The following is a 24601-nucleotide window of genomic DNA, read 5'->3' as shown; positions in this document are numbered from 1 at the left end:
TCAGGGTGATGTTTTCTAGGGGTGTTTAGTTGGCGGGGTGTGCCATGAGGTGGGTATATGTGGGGAGAAGGGGGTTGGTGTAGTGTGGTGGGTGGGGGATGTGGCAGAAGGAGATTTTGTGGGGTTTGGGTTTCTCCGGGGTGTGTGGATGTGTTTATTTGAGGATGGGGTAAAAGGGGGTTGGATGGGTTTAAACAGGAGCTGGGGGGAGGGTTGGGGTTATATGGGGGTCTGTGGTGGGGGTGTTGGCTGGGGACTGCAGGAGGGTATTGGGGGGTGTATGGCAGAGGGTTGGTTGGGGGGCACTGTGGGAAGGGATTAATTGGGGGGGTCTATGATAGGGGTTTGGAGGGGGAAAGGGAAGGGCGGTGGGGGGCTGGGAGCATAGGGAGCCGTGTGGCAGTGCCGATGGCAGCAGCTGGCTGTGTCTGTCTCCCTCCCTCCTCTGCAGCCCCTTCCCCCCTCCTCCCCTCCCTCCATCTTACTCCCCACACCGGGGACAGGCCTGGCACGCTGGGCACGCTCAGGATGGACTGCCCGCAGTACCACACCGGGCCACGGGGACTCTCCCTGCACGTCCTCCTACTGGGCAGCCAGCGGGCTCTCACCAAGTGGGAGGCTCGCTCAGATCTGGCAGGGGGTGAACCCTCTAGCCCGAGCCCACCCCTGGCAGCACCCATGGCTTGTCCCGGAGCTAGAGAGGATCTTTTAGAAGGAGGCATCCAGCCCTGATTTAAAGACTGCAAATGACCCAGAATCCACCACAGCCCTGGACAAACTGTTCCAATGGCCAATTGCCCTCACTGTTAAAAATGTGCCCCTTCTTTCTCGCCCAAATTTGTCTCCCTTCTGCTGCCAGCCATTGGCTCTCATTTTGCCTTTGTCTAGGAGACTGAAGAGTCCCTGGCAACCATCAACACCCTCCCTGTAGGTACTTCTAGTCAACTCTTTGTGGAAGCTTTGCTCACCGTCTCCCTGTTAAGTTACATAGTTTGAGGTTCTTGAGTCTTTCACTGTGAGGTTGGTTTTCCAGATCCCCAAATTGTTCTTGGAGCACAGGTCAGCACCACCATGTTGTGCGACGGACACTTCACAAAATTATTGGACTTAGTGACAGACATTGCAGGAAGGGTTATGTCTTTCAGTCATTCAACCCAGATTCCAACTGCCATGGACATCACAATTTTTACTACGGACACGTTGCCTACCCCTGTCTTGGAGCAACTCTGAACCATTTACCAAGGAATGCGGTGGAGTTGCCATCATCTGGAGACTTTACAGGAAGGCTGGAGTCTCCTTCTAAAAGCTATGCTCCAAGTAGGGTCATAATTGATTGACTTTAAATAATGAACACGCCTTTAGAGCAGGGGGACTGGATCCAGGGTCTCCCATGTGCTGGGGGAGTGCTGTACCCCCTGAGGCTCAGATTTACGGGGCAGCTGTGTCTGATTCAAAGAGAGGGACTGAGAGCCCCAGTCAGAAGGATGCACCTCCCTTCAGCCAGGATTTAGGTGCTGAACTTTGTGAGGGGGAGGGTTTGGGACACACTCCTGTGCTTAGCATCTGCCAGAGGCTACCTTAGGCGCCTGCCTGCAGAGCACACTGGCTTTTGTGACTCCCAGTCTTAGCCCTGTCGCTCCCCATTCATTGTCCAGGGAGCCTGAGTACCTATCTCAGGCATTGTGAACCCCAAGAATGTCTTTGCCGCTGACAAGCTAGGAGTTGCTCCACTCTAAGTTCCTGTGTGAATCACAGAAACGCAGGGTGGGAAGGAACCTTGAGAGGTCCTCACTGCCTGGGGCAAGATGACCCCAGTGCCTTGCTATTGACACAACCTAAATCAGTGGTTTTCAACCTGGGATCCGCACGCTATGTCTAAGGTTTCCAAAGGGGTTTGCACCTCCATTCAAAATTTTTTAGCGGTCCGCAAATGAAAAAACACTTGAAAACCACTGACCTAAATGATTCTGTATTGGAACGGGTATTGACAGCAATGAGATGGGATGTGAGAGTGGTCTGCAGCTTTAATAATGGGTAGGGAAAGTACAGGGTTAGTTGGTATCATGCATGCAACAGCGAAGGGATTGTTGTGACACAGGGGCCCCTTGGTGCCAACTGGCAAAGAGTTTGCTGTTTACAAGCAACTCCTGTCTCAGACCTGACAAACTCACTACAACTAATACATCACTTTCATGGTGTTTATCCATAAAGGGTAGCATCCAAGGTGTCTACTGCAAGCTTGTAACGTACCGATACTCAGTTATTGCGAGGTGCACATATAGGGAATAATGTAGCTGTACTAAACGTTTTGCCCTTATGGTCTTGGAGTAAGAGTTAGTCAGCAGGGAATCGTGTCTCGGTGATGTCCCATTTAACTGGGAGGGAGTTGTCATCCCTCCCTGGCTCATCTTTTATGTAATGTATCGCTCAATTGTCTACCAATCCAGAACAATCAACGGAAGCCTATGACACTATAAACATCAAAACCCCGTGGAAGCAAAAAAGACGAAATGACAGCGAGGGGACGGCCCTGTCTGGGAATAAAGACAAAAGACTGATTCGGTACATGACAGGAGAAAGAGCCTGCACTCGTTCACTGAGGAGGTACCTGGCCGAGCAGGGGTGCTTTATGAAAGACCAGGTCCTAGGTCCGTGGGGCCAGCAATCCCTGTGATAGACTGAACTTTGGGGTGAGAATCTACTTTATTAGGTAGGAAAGGTGACCATTAATAAGCTTAGGCCCTAGTTTGTGCTTTACGATTTTGTTTTGTATGTAGCCATTTGCTTCTGTCACTCACTCTTGTTTCTGTGTGAATCTCTGTTCTTTCTTAAATAAATTCCCTTTTGTTTTACTGTGACTGAACTCAAGTGCTGTGTGACAGAGGACCGGGGGCGGAAAGGTGAAACTAAGGAACCCAGCGATCGGGGTGGATGCCAGAAGGGGACACTTTGAAGGGACTCAGGAGCTGGAGGGCATCGACTGTGAGCCTGCAGGGCTGGTGGAGACCAAAGGCGAGCGTCTGAGCGGCCAGTTGTGTCCGGAGCTCTCACTCAGCCAGCACAGGCAGGACTCCCTCGTGCTGGAGGCAGGGGGTAACAAGGTGACTCCCAGCCCTGGGCACCCCGAGAAGCATCATAGTTGTAAAAGTCTGGTTACATTTTACAGGGCCTGGCTCAGCACTGAGGGCCAGGCAGCTGTAGATATACCCGTCCATTGCCGTGACAAGGCAGAGAGGCAGCGTGTGTATTATGGTCATGGGGGCAGGGCAGTACGCAGTGAGGGCAGATTTAAGGTGACACGGGCTTTTACCTTACCCGAAGTTTGAGTTTTGCTGAACGCAATGGTATGGAAGGGCTCAAACTTTCCCCTCAGCCATACGGTTGCTCTGTGATTCCCCAGTGTTCCTCCCCATACTTTGGTTATAGTGAAGTGGCTTTCAACCTTTATTCATTTGCAGGCCCCTAAAAAATTTCCAAGGAAGGTTTGCACCCCTGTGGAAATCTTACGCAGACGACGGACCCCAAAGGGGTCTGTGGACCACAGGCTGAAAACCACTGGTTTAGTGCAATAACAGTGCCTCGCAATGTTTGCAGTTGCTACCAGGACTGCTATGGCAAGTTTTAAGACAATCTGCATAAGCATGTGAATTTTAGAGCACTGGGAGTCATCCACTTGACAAAAAGGGCTTCCCAACCTTGGCTAGGGCGGAGCTGCCCTGGCACTCCATTACTGTATGAAGCAGGGGGAGAATGAAGGGGAGAGGATCCATCCATCTATCTGCAGCAGATTGGGCTCAGAGAGGTGGGAAGTGGCCCACTCATCTCCCCGAGAGGTTCTCAGCTGAAAGAGAACACCCAGGAGGGCTCAATACAGCCTGAAAGCACAGCTCTGAGGCACCTGAACTGCCCCCGTTCACTTCAGAGGGGGTTCCTCTCCCCCCACCCCAGGGCTGGAGAGTTTCTGGTGTGTCAAGCGCCCCCCTTCTCAGCAGTGTGTCCTCGGTGCATGCCCCAAGCCTGCCTGTTCTCAGCTCCCCCATCCAGAGGGGCAAGGGCTCCCCAGATCCTGGCCCACAGAAAGGCAAGCTCCATCTGAACCTGATTCAGGTAGGAGGAGACTAGAAGAAGGGGTCAGACCCCCATAGGCAGGCAGGCAGGCATGCAGGCAGGGCCCTTCCCCCCACCCCAAAAAATACTGCAGAGCTGTATGGGGACCATAAATTGGAGTGATCAGAACATCTCTGTAAATGCGCATGAGCTAGCCCTGACCTTAGTACAGACACACACAGACTTTCACTGCCATTCAGCTGGTTGTGGACATCCAAATCCCCTGGGCACTTTTGAAATCTCAGCCTGATCTCCCTGGGAAGGGAGTGACTCAACGCAGGGACACCTCCTCCTGGCTCGGTCTGGGAATGAGTTCTCACCCCATCTGGTGTCCTCTTCCTTTAGTTGCTTACATTGCTACCCCTCCCTATAACTCAGGTTGCTCCCTTCTTGTGACTCAGCCCTCCGGCCAGATCACTATGTTGTACCCCAGGGTAACGCAGTCCCAGCCAACAAGCTGTCCATCTGCCTTCTCAGGCAGCTTCTGTCCCAACGCCAGGTCCTGGGCCACTTTGCCGGTGGGGGGACCCAGGTACCCTCTGACTAGCACACTAGGCCTGCTCAGTCTCAGACCCGGTTGCTGCAACCCAGCACTCTATCTCCTTGCCTTCCTCTGGGTTCACCCCTGGAGCTTCCTCCACACCCCTTAGCTACTTCACTCCTCTAGATCTCTTGTCAGACTCCCTGGCTCAGGGCACAACTCCAGGGCTTCTTTATCCCCCTAGATCTCCTTCTTGTCCCAGGCCAACTCCCTTTCTCTCCAAGGAACAACTGCAGACATCCTGCCTCCCAGCAGCTCATTCCTGCATGGGCTTCCTGGCTTGATGATGCTCGCCCAGCTCTTCCCACAGCTGGGCTTCACCTGCCATTAGGCCCTATCAAGCCCTGGTTTCCCTCCAGGTGCAGCATCAAAGGTTAATTGGCCCCTCCCAGCCAACATTAACCATTCAGGGCTTGTGTGGGGTGGACACCCCATCACACCCACATACCCAGTGCAATTTTCTTGAGTTCAAAGTCCTTACAAAGAAAGAGAGGCATGGCTAACCCCCTTTTGCAGATGGGGAAACCGAGGCACGGAAGAGTCATGTGATTTGCTCAGGGTCACCCAGTTGGTCAGTGCTAGGCATGGAAATAGACAGCAGGCTCCCAGCTCCCCAGCCACTGCCTCCCAGGATATAAACACCAAGTTAGTGAAGAAAATGATAGAGCCCAGGATTGTCAAAGGGGCTCACGGGGGCCAGCTGAAATTCCAGGGGAGCTGGGCCTCTAAATCCCTCTCAAAGCCCTTTGAAAGTCCAACCCTAAGAGAGGGGAGATTACGTCAATGTTTGGTTTTTTGTTTATTGTTTTTGCATGTGTTTATTCTCCTTGGCATGAGACAGGAGAGATTCTCTTGCCCTGAGCACCCTGACAGTGCTATGAACCAAGGTGAATGGAGCATTAACTCATAGAGATACATGTGTGATTAATTCAAAAGCTGATGTGGGAACATGCGGGTTTTTGGGGGGTTTCCCCAAGGTCAGACTGGCAGAGAGCCTGGGGGGTTTTCACCTTCCTCTGCAGTGTGGGGCAGGGGTCACTTGCTGGCTTGAACTAGTGTAAATGGTGGATTGTCTGTCACTTGAGGTCTTTAAATCAAGATTTGAGGACTTCAGTAAGTCAGCCAGAGGTTGGGGGTCTATTCCAGGAGTAGGTGGGTGAGGTTCTGTGGCCTGCGATGTGCAGGAGGGCAGACCAGATGATCATGATGGTCCCTACTAGCCTTAAAGTCAAAGTGATCTCCGGGGGGAAGACAGAGGCAGCACCCAGCAGAGCCCCGCTCAGCTGCAAGGGGTGCTGCAGGAGGCGATGGTGACCTTCTGTACAGCCTGGATCCATTTCATTTGAAACACATTAATTTCACTGACGCTCTGCTTAGGACAAAAATATTTAAAAAAACAAACAAAAAAAACCAGACAAACCCAAAAGGCTGCTTCATTCTGTGCTCATTAAAACCATTCCTGTTAGCAAAGCTCCTTCTAAAAAGAACTCTCTCCCATGAGCCTTGCAGCGTCTGTGAGTGTACCGAGACCGACAGGAGGACACACTGGTCATTATAACTTCACATGTCTTAATGAGCACTCCGAGAAGGGCTCAGCCCAGCACAGGGCTGGGCCCGGCCTGGAGAGCTGACAACCCTCTCGAGGAATTACGGGCCAGCAGCAGAAACAAAGTTACTCGTTGCTTTAATGGGTCCCGCCGCGGGCCATTAGAATGGCAACACTGCCGGGAAATACCAGTCTCGGTGGCAGTCTCGTGGGGGCTGATTAGAACAGAAAGTCAGAGGCATTGATTAAAGTTAGACAAAGGAAGGGACAGGTCCGTTCCTATGGCAGATAGCCCCGATGGGTAAAGCCAAAGGAGTCAAGCCGTTCATTCCCAGTGCCCGTGACAGGTGATCCCCCCCTTCATAAATTCCATCAGACCCTCAGGTAGTGAGGGAATGTGAAGGGCTTGGGGGGGCGGGGGGGGGGGCTGCAGTGAAACAGACATGTAAACAAACCTCCGTTTCCCACGAGGTTAGCAAAGGCGTCACGGCCCAGGGGCAGTGAGCAAAAGGCAATTCCGGGTTTCTAGGCCTCAGTGACTGACGGGCATTGCTGTCCTGCCCGCAACCCCTACCTCTGCCGATGTCCTCGGTCCTAACCCACAGCCCCCTTCTCCCCCACCCCGTTCCATCTCTGGGCTCACACACACACAGCTGTGCTGCTGCCCCTCATTCCCGACCCGCAGCCCCCTGCGGTCCCAGCCCTGACTCCCTGACAGCTCTGCTGACGGATCTCAGCCCTGACTGACAATACCCCTGTTGTGCCCGTCCTAACGCTGCCCATACATCACAGCAAGGAGCTGTCATTGCTGCCCTGCCCCGAACACACAGCACTGACTGTTCCCATCCGTCCTGACCCTCTGCGATCCAAGTTCACCCCCCACCAGAGCTCTGTCAATGCACGACAGTTGTGACCGGCAGCTCTCCTCCTGCAGCGCTCCTGCCCTGTCTGCAGCACGCAGGCGAAGGAGCCTGGCCCAGGCCCTGCATCCTCAGAGCTCTGGTATTTCTGTGGAGTTCTGAGCTCCGGCAGCCCCTGCCAGGCCAGGCCCAGGCCAGAACTGAGCTGTCTCCATGCGTCACAAAGCAGCTTGCACTTCTCCCCCCTCACCCACCCACTCTCAGAGAACAAGTGTCCTTCCTTCCAAGAGGGCGCAGAAGGGAAATACGCATCCCGCCCCCCCCACCGGAGCGAGAGAAGAGAACAGCAGGGATGCATGCACCTGCACCCACACACTGAGCAGGTCTCCTTCCCTCCAGCAGGGGACAACAACAAAACACACACACACAAATACACAGGAGATCCCACAGCCTCACACACACATACTGTTCCAGATCCACAGGATCCGTGCTGCGCCCCCAGCTTTGGAACAGTCCCTTGGCGGATCCCCTTCGATGGGCCAGACCCCCAGAGGGTCTCACTCTCCCTTCAGGAGGTGGTGAGGCCACGTGGCCTCCCCTGGACTGACCCTCTGGGGCTCCAGCCCCCCTGCTTCATCCCGTGAGCTCTGTCCAGCAGAGCCAGACTCCTGAGAGAGACGTGTCCACTGTGCAGGGACCTGGGCGCCTCCCCCAGGATTCGCAGTGACACTCGGGCAGCGTGTGCAAAACAGCCGGGTTTATTAGTCACGTGGACACAGCCTAGGAAGCTCTTAGGTTAGCACAGAGAAATGAAGGTGAAAACATTGTCTGTTCTGGTCAGCCCCGGGCCCCGCTCAGCCGCAGTGAACCCCATGTCCAGGCTGTGTCTGTGTGTCTGTCAAACCTCTGTAGTCAGTTCCCAGGAGAGAGAGCATCCGGAAGTCACCTCTGACCCCCCAGCTCACCCCTTCCCAGTCCTTCATTCTCCAGCTGGCAGGTGGGTGTCTTGGCTCAGCTTCCCTGCGAGAAGGGGGGAAATCCAGGCAGCGCTGGCATTGTCTCGCTGGCCCCCTTGTTCATCTGGGTCAGTTTCAACCAGTTCCTTAACGACTCTTCGTGCCACCCAGACAGGGAGCTGACATGTACACTCCTCTGTCTTTTAGCCTTTCCTGAAAACACACGGAGTCCTTTTCCCCGCACTGGGTAACCACGTGCATAGAGGGGAAACCGAGGCACATAGTGAGGTCGTAAAAATATTACCAAAAATTCCCCCTTCCTCACATATACACATACATACAGAGCAATATATCACCAAAAATGTTAAACTTCTGTTATAGTTCTGGGTCTTCATAGTGTGAATCAGAATTCACCTTCTGTGACTTAAGTGGGGCTAATGCATTGGGGCACCTGAGACCCTGATTTGTCTCCAGACGTCAGTTTCTAACCTTGGTCTCACTGGTGTAAGTCTGGAGAAGAAGAAGAATTCATAAGAATAGTTTGGAGCACGTGATGGGGATCCAGAGACCTTAGCTTTAATATCGGAGCTGGCCCTGACTTTCTTTGCGACCTCAGCCAAATCACTTAGGCAAAAGTTTTCAAACTCAGGTGCCTGAAGTTAGCCAGCAAAAATCCCTACTAATCAAAGTGGCCAGACTTGTAGGTGTGTTGGGCATCTGCAATTCTCAGTGACCTGTCTGGGAGCCAGGACTGCCCAGCAATCCTGAAAAACACACCCAGACTAAAACAGAGATGTTAAGGCTAAGATTTTCAAACTGCCTAAGGGATTTGGATGCCCAATTTCTCTTCATTTCTAGGGGAGTTAGGCATCTAACTTCTATAAACACTTGTGAAAATTCCACAAAGCACCTAAATACCTTTAAAAACCTGTCCCTCTGGATACTAGGATTAGATGCTTTTGAAAGTGTGACCCATCTCCTCTCTGTGCCTCAGTTTTGCCAAATGGGGCTGAGGTCTACGGTTGTGCCAGATGAGAGCGAAGTTTGGCACTTTGAAAGCAGCTTTATAGAAGCTAGATGTCCAAATCCCATTGAAATTCAGTCGGATTTAGGTGCCTAATTCCAGCCTAATTATTATTAATTTTAGGTCCCCCAATTTGAAAATGTTGGCCACAAATCAATCTTCCTAAAGCTGTTCATTTGGGAAAAGCAGAGGTTGCAATTTTCATTGAGGAGCAGGACGCTTAGTGCTAAACGATTGTTTTGAACAGCCACGGATCAGTTTCGCTAGGAGACCTGTAGGTTCCCAGCTGTTCCAAGGCCCGAAGGGACCCCTGGGATATAGTCTGTTCTGGGCATAGTACAGGCCAGAGACCCTCACCCACGGACCCCAGCGTGGCGGTGACGGCTGAGCGTGTGTTGGAAGCATTGGACTGGCCCTCAGAACTCCCAGCTCAGTTCCTGGCTTTGCCCCAGACGCCCTGTGTGGCACTGAGCGCGTCTCTTAGGTTGATGTTTTCAAACTAAATGTGATGGGAATTGTGTGTCCAAATCACCTTGTCAGGATTGGAAAATATCAACCTTAAACTCTGGCTCCAGCTGAGGATCTGGCCCACAACCAGTCGTCGCTCCATTGGAGTCACTGGGCAGATCCCCGGGTGGTGTGACCCGGCCATAGCTCCACTGGACTCATCTCCTCCCTGCGTGTGCTCAGACACGACCGTGCTCAGAGGCATTTACCTACCTAGATAGACAGTGGGGGCAAAACCTGTCCCCGCTGAGATCAAAGGCCAACCTCCCACTGGCCCTGTCTCACCAGGATTGGGGCCTACATGCGTTCCCTGCTGGTGACTTAATACAAAGGCAAATCTCGGCGGGTGCCTGGGGCGCTGTGATCCCATCCACAGCCCAAGCACCCCAACCAGCCCTTGCTGCTTAGGAGTTCTGACTGACAAATGGGAAGCATTTGGAAACGAACCAGTAAAGAGAAAAGATGGAGAATACCGCAGATGTCCATGAAATTCTGGCTGCTTCATGCGGTCGCCAGAGGGCAGCAAAGGATAAGGAATGAGAAGGAAGCAGCATTATAGGGACTGGACGGGAGGGGATGACTCACTGGTCTCTTCTGGCCTTGGAAACTATGGGACCATCTCATCTTCCCTCGTGTATAACACAGGCCCTAGCACTGGTCGCATTCTGGGCTGTATTAACAGGAGGGTCGTATGTAAGACGCGGGAGGTAACCATCCTGCTCTACTCGGCCCTGGCGAGGCCGCAGCTGGGGTACTGTGTCCGGTTCTTGGCACCACACTTAAGGAAAGATGTGGACACATTGCAGAGAGTCCAGAGGAGAGCAACAAAAATGACCAAAGAGTTAGAAAACCTGACCTGTGAGGAAAGGTTAAAATACTGGGCATGTTTCGCCTTGAGACCAGAAGACTGAGGGGGACCTGCCAACTGGCTTCCAATAAGCGAAGGGCTGTTCTGAAGAGGATGGTGATCCATTTTTCTCCATTGCCACTGAAGGGAGGAGAAGCAGCAATGGGCTTAATCTGCAGCAAGGGAGATTCAGGTTAGATATTAGGAAAAACTCACTCTCTCTCTCAGGGTAATCAAGCTCTGGACCAGGCTTCCAAGGGAGGTTGTGGAATCCCCATCACTGGAGGTTTTTAAAACCAGGTTGGACAAACACCTGTCAGGGATGGTCTAGGTTTACTCTCGCTGACTCAAAGATTAAAGGATTTATTCCAAGAGCAAGTGTGAAATATACATTTGATAAGTGAAGTTTCTTGCTCAGAACTATTTCTGCTACAGTAACTGACCAAGATGTTACCCTTCATGTATCTACCCTAGGTATTATACCGCACCCAGCACTGTCGTGTCTGACTCCCAAGTATTTTTCGAGTTATCCTCATAGCACAGCTGTAAGTGGGAATATCATCATCACCCTCATCCCTATTTTTCAAAGGGGAAACTGAGGCACAAAGCAATGAAGTGACTTACCCAAGGTCACGCTATGATTAGCTGATAGAGCTGAGAATTGAACTCAGCACCCATGTTCCCCAAACCAGTGCATCACTGGGATGCTCTCTGCAGGCCAGTCTTAGATATCGCACCCCATCAATATTTTGGGGACCACACTGTATTAAGTTTATGTATCATTTTGAGCCAGGAATTGTACATAACTCCATGGGGGAGGATTATGCCAGCTCCTCCAGGAACCAAAAATACCAGGGGAGGGGTGAGTAAAGCAAAGCAACTCACCATCTACATCTACACTGCACCCTATGCCCGGGCTCTGACTCATGTCTGAGCCCAAGGCCCCCTCCTGCGTGCACACAGGTCAGTCTGACTCAGCGCAGGAAGCACTCAGGCCAGGGTCCTAGGATGCTGCTCGGGGGATGGGTCAGAGCCCGACTCCCACTGGGACTCGGGTCCAAGCCCTGTCATTGTGCAGTGTGGACGCGGGTCAAGCCACAGACCCAAGTCAGAAGGTCTGCACAGTGCAGTATGGACATGTTAGCACAGCTAACCCAGACCCAGGTCCAGCACTGTAAACCCAGGCTTCCAATGCAGCGTGGACACTCAAGCACGGGCTTGGAAACACCGAGTCCACAAGCCTGGGTTTACAATGCAGTGTAGACACCCCACTGCAGACTGATCCGCTCAACAGAAGTTCCACGCCCTCAGCGGGGTTCGCACACATTGGGTCAAGCTGGCTTTTCCAGAAACGAGAAAACAAAGAAAGGACTTCTGCTCTGAAAGGATGAGCTTGAACTGACTCGGACCCATCTGCGGACAGGACCTTGTGGGCTGGCGGAAGCGTTGGAAAGACTCTGACCTGCAGGGGCCCCATAAGACGGACAGGTGACTCCTGCTATGCTCAGTGTGTTTACATCGGTTTCTTCTCTTTATTATGGTTTCTCTGTGATGCTTTTACCACAGTAGAAGCCAGAAGTCCTGAGTCCCATTCCCCCCTACTCAACCCACTAGGCCACATTTGCCTCCAGGAACCAAAACAGAACCCGGGAACGCCATGGGCCAGTCCCCTGCTCTAGTCGCTAGCATGCCAAGCCCAGCAAGAGCCAAGGAGAGGACCTAGGACCCAGGACCAGACAGGAAGGGATGGGGCATTACAGGCTGGAGGGTTCATACATTAATGGGTGTGCTACAGTACGTGAGGCTGTTTATGGTCACATACGTGTGAGTACAGATGGTTGTATGCTTTTATTTTGTTATTCTGTGTGTGGATTTTCTATCTATCTATCTAAAGGCTCAGGTATACAGACTGGCTCTGCTTCAAAGTCCACTGGAGTCAGCTAGAAGCTGGGATATCCAAAGGCACCGAAGGGAGCTAGGCAATCAGCTTCTACCAACGGAGTTTATCTAAAGACCACTGGAAAGACTTACTCCGGCTGGAGTTTCAGAGAGAGCTGGGGACCCAGCTCCCATTGAAAAAAGCCTTTCCTCTGACTTCATTGGGTTTGGAACAGGATAGTAGGTTGGGATTTTCAAAGAGGACAAATCCCCTGGAACTGGGTGCCTCAACCACTTCTTCCAAAATCCCAGCCACAGGGTTTAATTTGCAAAAGCCTAGTAATATGGGCTAAAATACTGTGCCCGTTGAAGTCGAAGACAAAACAGCCTTTGATTTCAATGGGCCAGGGTGTCACCGCAGGTATTGAAGTTCCCCTATTCATAGCGGGAAGTGAGAACTAAGATCTCTGAATTCCGTCCGGCCTTTGGGGAAATCTCAGTCCCAGGGCAGCATTCCTTCAGGCCTTAAGGCAATTAATCCATTACCTGGTATCTTAATCCTTCCCTGGAGTCGCTGCGCAATGTGGCTGTAAATTGAATTTGTTGAGTTGCCTTCTCAGACACGGAAAGGCTGAAATAGGGACACCACCCAGCACAGAGTCATACGCTGAAAGCTGTTCAAAGGAGGTCAGTACTGGCTAACATGAAGTGGGGAAAACTGTTTGCTTCTTCCTTATGTTTCTGCAGTTTCTTGATACAAATAGCACTTTCTTTCCAGGGAATTACCCAGCTGAGGTCTTTCATCGTTTGCTTGAGTCCCAGGATGTCCTGAGAAGGGCCCGGTGCTGCCCAGGATGGACACAGCGTGAGCATTAACCGTCGAGATGGACGGTCAGGTTTTGAAGCATTTCTTCCTGTGGTAGAGAATTCAGCAGCTGGTGAATGGGGAGGGATTCACAACACGCAGCACGGGGCAAGCTTCCTCCATCTGCTGCCTGATTCCACCTTTCAGCCTTCACCACGGAATTGCACTTGCCAACACAGCACTGTTCAGCTGGAAAATGTCTGACCAGCTCTAGTCTGGACCTAGGCAGAGAGGAAATGAAGAATTAAGCCAATCACTGTGCTCGTGTTTGCGTTCAGGATTGTCTAGCGAAGAGAAAACTGCCATTACGACAAAAGGAGGTCGTGTTTGGACAAGCAAAGATCTGGTTGGTCTGGCTGGCTGTCTAGTAGCTGAACTCCGTGCAGATGGGACTAGGTTGACACTGGATGGCTCATGGAGGGCGAGGTCAGCGCAGCCACCTCTGGGGTGGGTGCCAGGGGCTGTTTACAGAGGGACCCCTCAGTCATTTGTAAAAAGCGAAAAAATGTGAGACATTGATGCAGGCGATCCCGAGGACTCCCCCACAATGCAGAGAGGAGGCGGCAGCTGTGAGCAGCGTAGGGGTTACTCAACAGTGGGTCAGAGTGGGGTGGAGCCGGGGGGCAGCCATCGCTCCTCTTCAGCCAGCGGGAGGCAGATGCATCCGAATTGGTGGCAGTGGTGGGATCCCAGCTGGGGGTTTGCTCCGGGCTGGGCACAGGCCGGCCAAGTGGGTCTGCACCCAGTGTCCCCTGCTGGCCCTCGGGCTCCCAGTTGGACGCCCAAGGTAGTTTGGGGAGCAGGTGCGGGGATCCCGGAGGGGGCTCAGAGCCCGAAGATGGCAGGACCAATGCTGCAGTCCAGCAGGGCGTTGGCAGCTTCCAGGGACTCGCTCAGCCGGGGCCCTGAAATGAGAGGGGGGCACTGGAGAGACACCAGCCCGGGGAACGAGGGGAGGGCCTGGGGGCAAAGGGAACAGAGCTCACAGCATGTGGGGGACTGGTGTGGGGGTTGGGAACCTGGGAAGTGAAGGTGCTGGGGGGCGGGGCACGGAAACCCCAGAAGGGTGCTGGGATTGGGATGGGGAGAGGCTGGGGATGGGGGCTCTCGAGGGCTGGGCTGTGGGGCCCCCGGGGGCCGGAATCTCAGGAATGGGGGCCCTGGGACCCATGGGGCACAGGCTCTCAGGGCCCTGAAGGGGGCTGGGCTATGGGACATGGGGGGCAGGCTCATGGCTCTGGGCCGTGGGGACAGGGGCGTGAGGATGGAGGTTCCTGGGGCCCAGGCTTAGGGGCCCCATGGGGCAGGGGCTCTCAGGGTCGAGACCCTGGACCCTGTCCCTGCCCCCCACCCCCCAGACCTCCTCTCACCTGCTCAGTCCCGCACCCAGCCCACAGCCTTGGCCTCCAGCAGCTCGACTCGTCGCACTGCCCCATGGCCTGGCCGTGCAGCCAGACCATGGCCAGCACCGTGGCCCAGATGCTGGGGGTCACGTCCTGTGGGGGGCAGGATAGAGACAGCCTGAGTCAGCGCCCAGCCTGGCCCCCTCCCCTGACCTCCATCCCTCACCCAGCCCTCCCCCTTCCCTTGGGACCCCCCCACTCCATCCCCCCACCCCGACTCAGAGGGTTCCTATCGCTCCTGCTCCAGCACTGTGGACCCTCTACCCAGATGCCCAGTGCCATGTCCAGGGAGTAGAGAGATGGCCTGAGACAGGGCCCAACCTGGGCGCCTCCATCTGGCCCTGGGCCCGTCGATCCAATGCTCCGATCCCATTAGGGGGTTCCCAGCCCCCCAATCTGGGCCCGTCTCGCCCACTGGGCTCCAGGTTCAGGGGGCCTTTAATCCAGTCACCCTCAGACTACCCCCCGCCCCCGACTGGGTCACCCCCAATCTCATCTGGGAGCAGAGAACAGGCCCAACCCATGGCACCTGCCCCGATCTCTCCCCTCTCCTCTGCACCCCTCACTGGGTATCCTCCCCTCGGCGTCAGTCTCACTCACCCTCAGCACAGCAGCCAGCCGGGGGTCCAGGTTCCACGAGACGTCGGCATTTTGCAGAGACACCAGCCTCAGCAAGGGAGACTCCTCCGGTGCCCGCTCTGGGGAGAGACACAGGAAGATGGGGCTGGCAGAGGGTTGTGGATACAGAACAGTGACATGGCCTGTCCAGGCTGGGGGACAGCCAACAACCTTAACTGTCACCCTCTGTGTGGCCTTAACTCTGTCTCTCCATGGGTGTCCTTAACCTGCTCCTCTGCACACTTTACCTCAAAACAGACATCCTTAACTCTGCCCCTTCTTGCACCCATGGGATGACAACTAATTTTCAACCGGAGATGGGCACCCAACTCCCTGTGACTGTTCCAGCCCAGGCATTAATTCCACGACCCCACGGTGTTTCTCAAACACAGTCTGTCCCCGGGACCATCCCCCACTACAACCTGCGATACAGACCTACGGCCGCAGAGAGACACAAGAGTCTAAAGGGGTAGCGGGGGATGGGATGTTACAGAGTCTATATGATATTATAGCCATGCATGGGCCAGGGTTAGGGGGAGAGTTAACATTATCCGGGCTACAGTCACTTTGTATTTCCAGACTCTCCAAATGCAGCTTTTAAGGTAACCTTCACTTTAAAATTTCTGCCTTTCGTGGGTTTCTTCGTTTATAAACCAGAAGGTGCCAAGAAAGACTTTTGCCCCTGAACTCGCCTGTACAAACCTCCAAGCTCAGACCCAGCTTCACAAGGTTTTTTTGCCTGGGAATTTCCCTCTGGCTTTATTTCAGAGAAAACTGCTCAGAGACATTCCTGTTACGAAAAACTACTGACCCCACCCCCCCGCCGCCCCACACACACACCCTTAGCTCACTGACACAAACTCACACCCCAAATTCCACCTTCACAGAGTTTTTTGCCTGGGGGTTTCCTTATTTTTTTATTCATTTTCTTTCGAGATAATTTGCTTCACGACACTAAAAGAAACAGCCAAGAATTCCCCCTCCCTCAGCGACACAAAGGTTTTTCACCCAGGAATTTCCTTCGTTTTCTATGTAGTTTTTAAAGACTTGCACGGCTCCGTGACCTTCAGGGCACATGGGTCTCTAACCCGATGAAGCGTCACCCTGGCGTTTGCCCACCCCCCGAGTCCTGACTCCCAGCCCCCTTCACCGTTCTGGGGTGCCGTCTCCGGTGGGGCCCCCTGATTGCAGGACTGTCTGCCCTTGTGTTGGCCCCCCCGGCTGAGCTTTGGGAGGCCACGGAGCCAGGACAGGCGCTTGCGAGGGAGGCGATGGCCGGCGCTGGACTTCGGGAGCTGCAGGCAGGCGTGGCCGTGGTACTCACGTGCCGCAGCCAAGTCACAGGACAAGCGCCCGAAGACGCTGCGCTGGTTCGGTTCGTCCAGGCGCACTCCGCTCGCCGGCCGCTTGCAGATGGGGTCTATCCAGACCCAGTCTATCACCTCCATATATTCCATGATGAAATCGAAATTTAGGGAGCAGATGGACAGACACAGAGACAGACGGACAGACCCAGAGAAGGAAAGGGAGGGAAGAGAATTCTGACCCCTCCCCCAGGCACTTAGAGCCAACGCACCGCTGGGACCCTGGGACCCCTCCTCCATACCCCCAGCCCCTTTCCCTGAGCTGGGACCCCCCCACACCCAGCCCCATCCTCCTCTCCCCGCAGCTCCATCACAGCCAGGATCTCCCAGCTCCTGCTCCTTCCCCCCTGGCTGTGATCCCCAGATCCAGTCCCCACAGCCCCATTCTTTTCCGCTCAGCCAGGACCCCTCCTCCAGCCCCAGGGGATGCAGGGATGGGTGCTGCGCTCCATGGATGAGGGCAGGATGCTGGGGGGCGAGAGGCCTAGCCAGGTCTGCTCATGACAGAATGTGCCCGCCCCTCCTGTCCCTGCATCTGTCTGGGTCGGTCTTTCTGTCTGACTGGGTCTGTTTCTCTCTCTGCATCTCTCCGTCCTGTCCTCGTCTGGGTCTGTCGGCTGATTCTCGGTCTCTGTCCCCGTCTAACTCTGGGTCTCCGCATGCCTGTCTGCCTCTGTCCGTCTGTCTGGCACAGGTCCCACTCTTCCGGCTGGGGGGGTGGGGGAACACCCCCGTGGGCTACTCCCAGTCTCACCCTGCCAGCGCCCTTGCTCTCCCCATGCCCCGGAGGTATGGGGGGATTAGGGTCGCCGTTGCACTGGAGCAGGGAGGGGACAGCACAGCCCCCGGGAGTCAGGGGGGCAGGGAGAGGGGCAAAGGGACATTACCCCATAAACATGACGCCCCCCGCATGCCCCTTCTAGGTCCCCTCCTCTTACACTGGGATCCCCCCGTGCTGGGATCCCTCCCTGAACTGCCCCCCTCCCTGGCGCCAGGTTCCCCCCACCTCCCCATACCGCCCCCAGTGCCAGGTTCCACCTCTCACCCGAATTCCCCCCACATGCTGGGTCCCCCCTGGCGCCAGGAGCCCCAGTCCCTTCGGGGGTTACCTGCCAGCGGGACATCCCGTCTCACCAGCGGCCCCTGCACCAGCTGCCCCCGCTCCATGTCCACCCCCACGTAGGCCGTGAGGGAGCAGACGACCCCCGAGCTCAGGCTGGCCTCCAGTGCCCAGCGCCCGTCCCCCTCCGACCCCGCGCCCACGGCCCCCTCCAGCTCCAGCAGCAGCGACTTGGCTGCCAGCCGGTGAACGGGCAGCCTGTGCCAGGGAGAGAGATTCATGGGGTCAGCCCTGGACGCCTGGGTTCCAGCCGCTGCGGGGAGGGGAGCAGGGTCTAGCGGGATAGGGGGGGGGGTGCCAGGACTCCTGAGTTCTATCCTGGCCCCGGGAAGGGAGTGCGGTCTAGTGGTCACAGAAGGGGGGCTGGTCCCATCCTGTCTCTGTTCTGCTGGGGTGAGGATGTGGGGGGGCAGGACCCAGCTGCCTGGGGTGGGGGATGGGAGCCAGGGGAGCATTGCTGTCACCTGTCTCCATCCTGTGGCTGCAGGGAGAACTGCAGCGTCTCCTTGTAGGTCTGGTCCTGGATGCGGTACTGCAGGGTGATGCCCCCCATGGGAATGTCTGGGGGCTGTGGGGAAAGAAAGGTGGTCAGAGGTGGAATGCAAGGGAGGGAAGATGCCCTGGGACCCCTCAGACCCAGCTTACAGAACAAAGGGGGAAAATACACACAATTAACACCACTTTGGGCTTACTAAGCCAGCCCCCCAATGGCCGTCATTAGGGTCCAGAGATAACAATCCCCATTGAGCTCAATGGGGCTGGGGTAGCACAGAGACTTCCAGCCCCGTGGCCATCATCAGAGGTCAGAGTTATCAATCCTCACTGAGGTCTCGTCTACACTACTTTGGTAGAACTACATTGCTCGGGGGCATGAAAAATCCACACCCATGAGCGGCGTAGTTACACCGACCTTAGCCCCCCGTGCAGACAGTGCTACGTCGGCAGGAGATGAACATTTGTTAGTGTAGACCTGCCCTGAGATCAACGCAGCCAGGCTAGTACAGAGACCTGCAGCCCAATGGCCATCGTTAGGGGTCAGATTTATCAATTCCCATTCAGATCAATGGGGCTGGGGTGACACAGAGATCCCTGGCCCAATGGCCATCGTTAGGGGTCAGAGTTATCGCCCAGGAGGTGACTGTGGGGCTCCTGGCTCAGTCACTAACCCCAAGCCCTGTGGGCATCCCAGTGTGGGGACCTCGCTCTCTCACCTGGGGCTGCCCACGGAGCTGGGCATAGACGAGGCACCGCTGCCCAGCAAAGATCACCTCGAGGTCCCACTGCAGCAGCTCCGCCTGGATCCCAGGGGGCAGATCCCAGCTCAGTGAGATCCCAGTCACCGCCGGCTGCAGGGCCCGCTTCAGAGACTGCAGCACCTGGCGGAGGACCGGGACACACAGGGTGGGCCAGGATGCCTGGGTCCTGTCCCCAGCTCTGGAGGGGAGTGGGGTCCAGTAGGCTCGAGTGGAGGAGCTGGGAGCCAGGACTGCTGGGTTCTTACCTTCGGCTGCACGTGGTCCTGGCCGGTGATGAACTCGGCAATGCCCCCCACTGCCCGGGCGATGCCTTTGATCAGATGCCCCCGTCTCTGATGCCGAAAGAGAAGCACCTGCTGGGGGGCAGAGACCGGAGCGGGAGGGGCAGAGCTGGTGGGGCCCATCCAGTGCTTCGGGGAGCAGGGCAGTTGGAGAGGGGCCAGTAGGGCTGGCTGGACTCGGGGGGCTCCCCATGCTGGCGGGGCTGGGAGACAGGGTGAGGCAAAGGGTTGGGCAGATGCTGGGCACTATGGTGGTGGGGATCCACATGATGGCAATGCTAATGGGGGCAGGGCTGGGGGGGGTTAGGCACCCCCAGGTACCTGTGGGTTCCCCGGTGATGTTGCACCTCTGCGATGATGTCCTGGGTGTTCTCTACCTCCCCGTCCGTAAACACGAACAGCTGAGGGGGGGGAGAGACGCTGTCAGAGCCGGGGACCCCAACCACCCCAGAGACACCCCCTCCCTGTTGGGAATGGGAGCAACCCCCTGGAGAGTCTGCCCCACTGACCCTCCCAGAGACCCCCAGCCCCATCCCTCCCAGAGATCTCCCCTGAGGGGACTGCTGACCTCCCCTACCTCTGTGACCCCCAACCGCGAGGCATGATCCCAGCCCCCACCCATCACCTGTTCACTGGCCCCTGGAGACAAGAACCCACCGACTGCTGTGGGCACTTTTCCAGGAGCTCCCTCCTGACCCCCTCCATCCCCCCACCAGTGACCTCCCTGCCCCTCCAGGCTGCAGGGCACCCCCCAGAGCTGGGAACAGCACAAAGCGCTGCCCCTCCCAGCTCTATACAGAGGTACCCCCCGCGGTTGCTACCTGCCACGCCCTGCTCACACCCCCCAGGGGCACCGGCCCCCCATCTGGCCCAGAGCCCCAGGCCCACTCCGAGCAACCCCTTGGCCCCGCTCAGCTGCCCCCCAGGGCCCCCAGCCCCTCTCCGATCCCCTCTCCCAGGGTCTCCCCCTTGAACCGCCTCCGAGGGGAGCGGGACGGGGGGGGAGGGAGGGCAAGGAGGGGCCTGTAATGGCTTATGGCCCACAGCGACAGCTGGGAGCAAACACCCCATGGGCGGCAGCAGGGCACTGGGAGTGGGGGGGCGCTCAGAGTTACTGCAGAGAATCCTTCCCAGAGGGCTGGCTGGGGGGGGTCTCGCCCCCATCCTCTGGGCAAGCTGACCCCCACGTGTGGGGTGGGGAAGGGATTTTCCCCCGGCTCAGACTGGCAGAGACCCGAGGGGGTTGGTCTCCCTCAGCAGCCTGGGGCACTCACTGGTTTGAACTGGAGCAACTGGGGGAATCGCTGTGACCTGACGCCTGTAACTCAGGGTTTGGGGGTGCCGGTGACTCAGCCTGAGGGGCGGGGCTGTCCCCGGGGGGAGCGAGGGGCTGAGCAGTGTCACGGGGGGCGGGGGGTGGCAGGCAAGGAGCTGGGGCCTGATGAGACGATCACGATGGTCCCTTCTGTCCTGAAAGTCTGTGAGTCTGTCCCCGCAGGCCCGCATCCCTCTCTGAGACCCCCCACGTCACCCCTCGGCCCCACAATCACTCTCCAAGCCCTCCCCAGGATGCCCCTCCGGCTGGCCCCGGCACCTGGGGTGGGTGCTCGTCCCGGCAGGGGCTGCGGTAAATGGCTCGTAGAGGCTCCAAGATCTCGGTGCCCCCGAGGTTAGCCTGGAGCAGCTGGAGGCGCTGCAGGGACTCGGCCTTGGTCTGCTGGGTATTCTCCACGCTCTGCCTGCGGGGGGCGCCGACAGGTCTGGGGCTGGGACAGCCGGAGCCAGGGACACCCTGTCCCCAGCCAGCCCTGCCCCCTCACCCACCGACACCCCTGTCCCCCAACCAGCCCTGCCCCCAAACCCACTGACACCACTGACCCCTAACCAGCCCTGCCCCCAACCCACAGACTTGCCCTGCCCCATAACCAGCCCTGCTCCCTAACCAAGAGACACCCTCTGTCTGCTAACCAGCCTTGCCCCCTAACCCAGCCAGCCCCCTCCCTGCCCTTCGGACTCACGGGTAGAAGGACTCGAACTCAGACCCAAAGCCATAGATTTTGAAATAACAGCTCAGGGGCAAACTCTTCACCGGGAGGACCAGGGTCTCCTGGGGACAGACAGACGGATGGAGAGTCAGCCCCACGGGCCCAACCAGCCTGGGCTGCTCCCCCAGCACGGCCCCACGGGCCCATCTAGCGCAGCCTCCCGCCTGGCCGTCCCTTGGTGCTGTGATGCGCTGGCGGGACAGGTCTCTGCGTCCGTGGGGCAGGCCGTGCTGCCGGAGCGGCCCAGCAGGAGGACGAACTTCCCGGCTGGCTCTGGGCCGGCACCGCCTCGGGCACTCTGGGCAGCAGGGTCATCATCACGGCCGGGTCGCCCATCAGGCAGCCTGCGGGGAGATGGGGGCCAGCCCCCAAATGGGCTGGGCATGGGGTCGAGCCCCTGTGAGCCGCCCCCTCAGAGCCCCATGACTGCCCCCAGAGACCCACCCCCACTGCTCGATCCCCCACCCCCTCAATCACCCAAAGAGTCTGGCCCATGCTCCCCCTTTCGGGACCCACCCCGCGCCCTACACCACATCTCTCACCCCCTAGGACCTTCCCCCCGCCCACAGCCTCGTTCCCTGGAACCCACCCCTCAGCCCAGAACCCTCCCCCTGCTCCACCCCCAGAACCCTCCTCCCAGCAGGGATGGCTGGGACCCAGGTTGTCCGGGTGAGCCCTTACCTGGGCAGTGGTTAGGTTCCCGGCTGTATAGCTCAGGGGGGTGAGGGGGCAGTTGGAGACCACGTGGTCGATGCCGTGGGGCGACTGCAGCATGGCGCTTCGGCTCAGGGTGTAGGGCAGCTCCCCCTGGAGGACCCGTGGGACCTCCTGTGTGATGTTCTCCCCATCCCACCCTGCAGAGAGAGACACAGGGGTAAGGGCCAGGGGGCTGGGAGAGTGGGGGGGAGGATGGGGGTATGAGTTATTGGGGTGGTATTGGGCTGGGATATCAGGGGATTTCGGGATGGCTGGGGTGGGTCATATACCCTGGGGCGGGGACTGCAGACCCTGGGGGGTGGGGCACTTACCGCAGGGAACACAGTAGTGGACTATGGGGCATTATGGATGCTATGTGGGTCTTTCACTGTGGGGTACGTAGAAGGGGCTATGGAGGTTTCAGGGGGTACAGGCTGCAGGGTCACTCACCGTGGGGTGTGTAGCTGGGGTTCTGGGGGCTATGTGGTACAGGGAGCTATGCGGGATCTAGGGCACCTAAAGGTCTGGTCTCAACATGGGGCATGTAAAAGGGGTGCAGCATGGCTGGAAGCACACAGCTGGGGTACAGGGGAGTATGGGGGGGATCTGTGGGTCTCACCATGGGGCGCGTGCAGAGGGGCGTCTGTTGGTGTCACAGTGATGGGGGTAGGGGATCTGTGGGTCTCACCGGAGGGCATGGAGTGGGGACAGGGGGATCTGTGGGTCTCACTGTGGGGCACGTGGGGGGGTGCTGTGGGTCTCACAGTGATGCAGGTAGGGGATCTGTGGGTCTCACCGGAGGGCGCGGAGTGGGGACAGGAGGATCTGTGGGTCTCACCACAGGGCGCGGAGTGGGGACAGGGGGATCTGTGGGTCTCACTGTGGGGCGTGTAGCGAGGGTGCAGCACGGTCGGCAGCACGTGGCGGGCGGCCCCGTCATGCTCCAGCGGCAGCTCGCAGGTGCAGCTCAGGGTCAGCATCGCCTCCTCCCCGGGGGGCAAATTCCCCAGGGAGCAGCTGAACACATCGCCCCCGGCCCCCTCCTGCTGCAGCAGGAACGAGCTCTGCCCCCCGGCCAGTGCGTCCCCGTACAGCTCCTGTGCCTGCCAGGAGAGACGGGGTCACTCCGAGATCCCCGTCCCCCAAGATTCCCTGCCCCCCCGACCAGCACATCCCTGTACAGCTCATGCACCTGCCGGGAGAGATGGGGTCACCCCGAAACCCCCCCAGACCGCCACCCTCCTCTCTCCCCCCTGGGACACCCGCCCCCAGCACCTGTCTCTTCTCCTGGAGCTGGGCTTGGATCCAGGCCCCCCGCAGCCGGGCCTGGAAGGCGTCGACAGCCACCTCGGTGTTCACGGGGAATTTGAATACAGCCTCCATGGGCCCAGGCTCCTCCTTCCTGCAGAGTAGCTGGGAGCCCACGTCCGCCACAAAGCCTCGGATCAACACCGACACCGAGCTGCGGTGCAGGGGCACTGGGGGGAGGGGGACGTCAGCCACAGGCCCCCCACGGGCACTGGGGGGAGGAGCCACTTCAGCCATGGGGCCACCCTCCCCCTCACGGCACCGTCCCCCGCAGCCCTGACTCACCCGGCTCCTTGGAGCTGGTCAGGAGGCCGCAGCTCAACATCTCGGCTCCGGGGTCGGGGATCTGTGTGAGGGGAAGGTGGGGGGGGTGAGATATGGGGTTCCCATGGAAACTGATGGGCACAGGGTGCCCTGACCCCCCCCCCCCACACACACACACACTCGGCGATGGCTCTGAGACCCCAGCCCCACCCCTCTGCTCAGCCAGGTCCTGTGGCAGGGAGTCCCACAGGCCCAAGCTCCTGAGATCAGTCACGGCTCTGCCCCAACTGCGCCAGCCCCCGGCAGGGAGGGGCAGGCAGGGACTGGGGTACAGCTGGCAGTTGGGGGATGGAGAGAGAAACATAGGGGGGTGTATGGGGATGGATGGACAGATGGAAGGAAGAGGAGGTGCAGGGGTCAGACGGACAGACGGAATGAAGGGGGATGGGGAACTCGTGCGTTAGAATGAGGGGGCTGGGAGCCAGGACTGCTGGGTTTTATCCCCAGCCCCTGGGGGGCCCCTGGAACAGTGACAGGGGTTGCAGGGGACCCGGCTCGGTCACTGGGGGGTTGTTAACCCAGCTAGGCCCTTCTCCTGCTGTCGCCCTGCAGAGAAGCAGACGGCTGTGGAGCAGGCTCCAGCTCCTGGCCCTTCTTGGCAGGGACACGGCCCTGCTATTTACTCAGCTTTCACCCCAGGATGGAGCAGTCGCCATAGACCCCCTGCCCCAACAGGGGTGAAATCCAGCCCTTGGCTGCACCCAGGGGCTCCCGGCGTTTTTGCTCCACGCCCCCGAGCCGTTCGGCCTGGGCCTTGGATTTGCTGCCTTACGACGGGGTAAGAGGACGGCAGCCGGTTGATTTCTCCCGCAGCAGAAATCTGGCTCTGAGGCGCGCAGGGAGTCTCCGCGGAGGAGCGGGGAGCTGAGGGTGGGATGGGGGCCAGGAATGCCAGAGCTGCCGTGAGCGAGAGGGGCTCCCAAGCCCACTCTCCGAGCCTCGTTTCTGCTCCCCACCACTCCAGCCGCCTGGAGAATTCCCAGCTGGAAGGTGGGACGGGGAGACTGGGATCACCTGGGAGGGGGGGGAGGGAACGTAGGCAGATTTCTAGACAA

The 24601-nt window shown here is 57.5% G+C and overlaps 1 protein-coding gene across 1 annotated transcript; it reads right to left on the bottom strand.

The window, feature by feature from the left end:
- Window positions 1–7800: 7800 nt before the first annotated feature.
- LOC141998039 (von Willebrand factor A domain-containing protein 5A-like) lies at window positions 7801–23547 on the bottom strand. Its single transcript, XM_074970680.1, is given in 14 exon segments — window positions 7801–14036; window positions 14502–14627; window positions 15135–15232; window positions 18101–18204; window positions 18848–19012; window positions 19138–19214; window positions 19217–19248; window positions 19495–19574; window positions 20768–20912; window positions 21192–21280; window positions 21900–22072; window positions 22795–23017; window positions 23190–23392; window positions 23508–23547. Coding segments are annotated over 13 exon segments (1551 nt in total). The 3' UTR covers window positions 7801–14036; window positions 14502–14505.
- Between the last annotated feature and the right edge of the window lie 1054 nt (window positions 23548–24601).

Source organism: Natator depressus, chromosome 14 (genome assembly GCF_965152275.1).
Source record: "Natator depressus isolate rNatDep1 chromosome 14, rNatDep2.hap1, whole genome shotgun sequence".
Classification (NCBI taxonomy): Eukaryota; Metazoa; Chordata; order Testudines; family Cheloniidae; genus Natator; species Natator depressus.
This window is presented reverse-complemented; position numbering and strand designations above follow the sequence as displayed.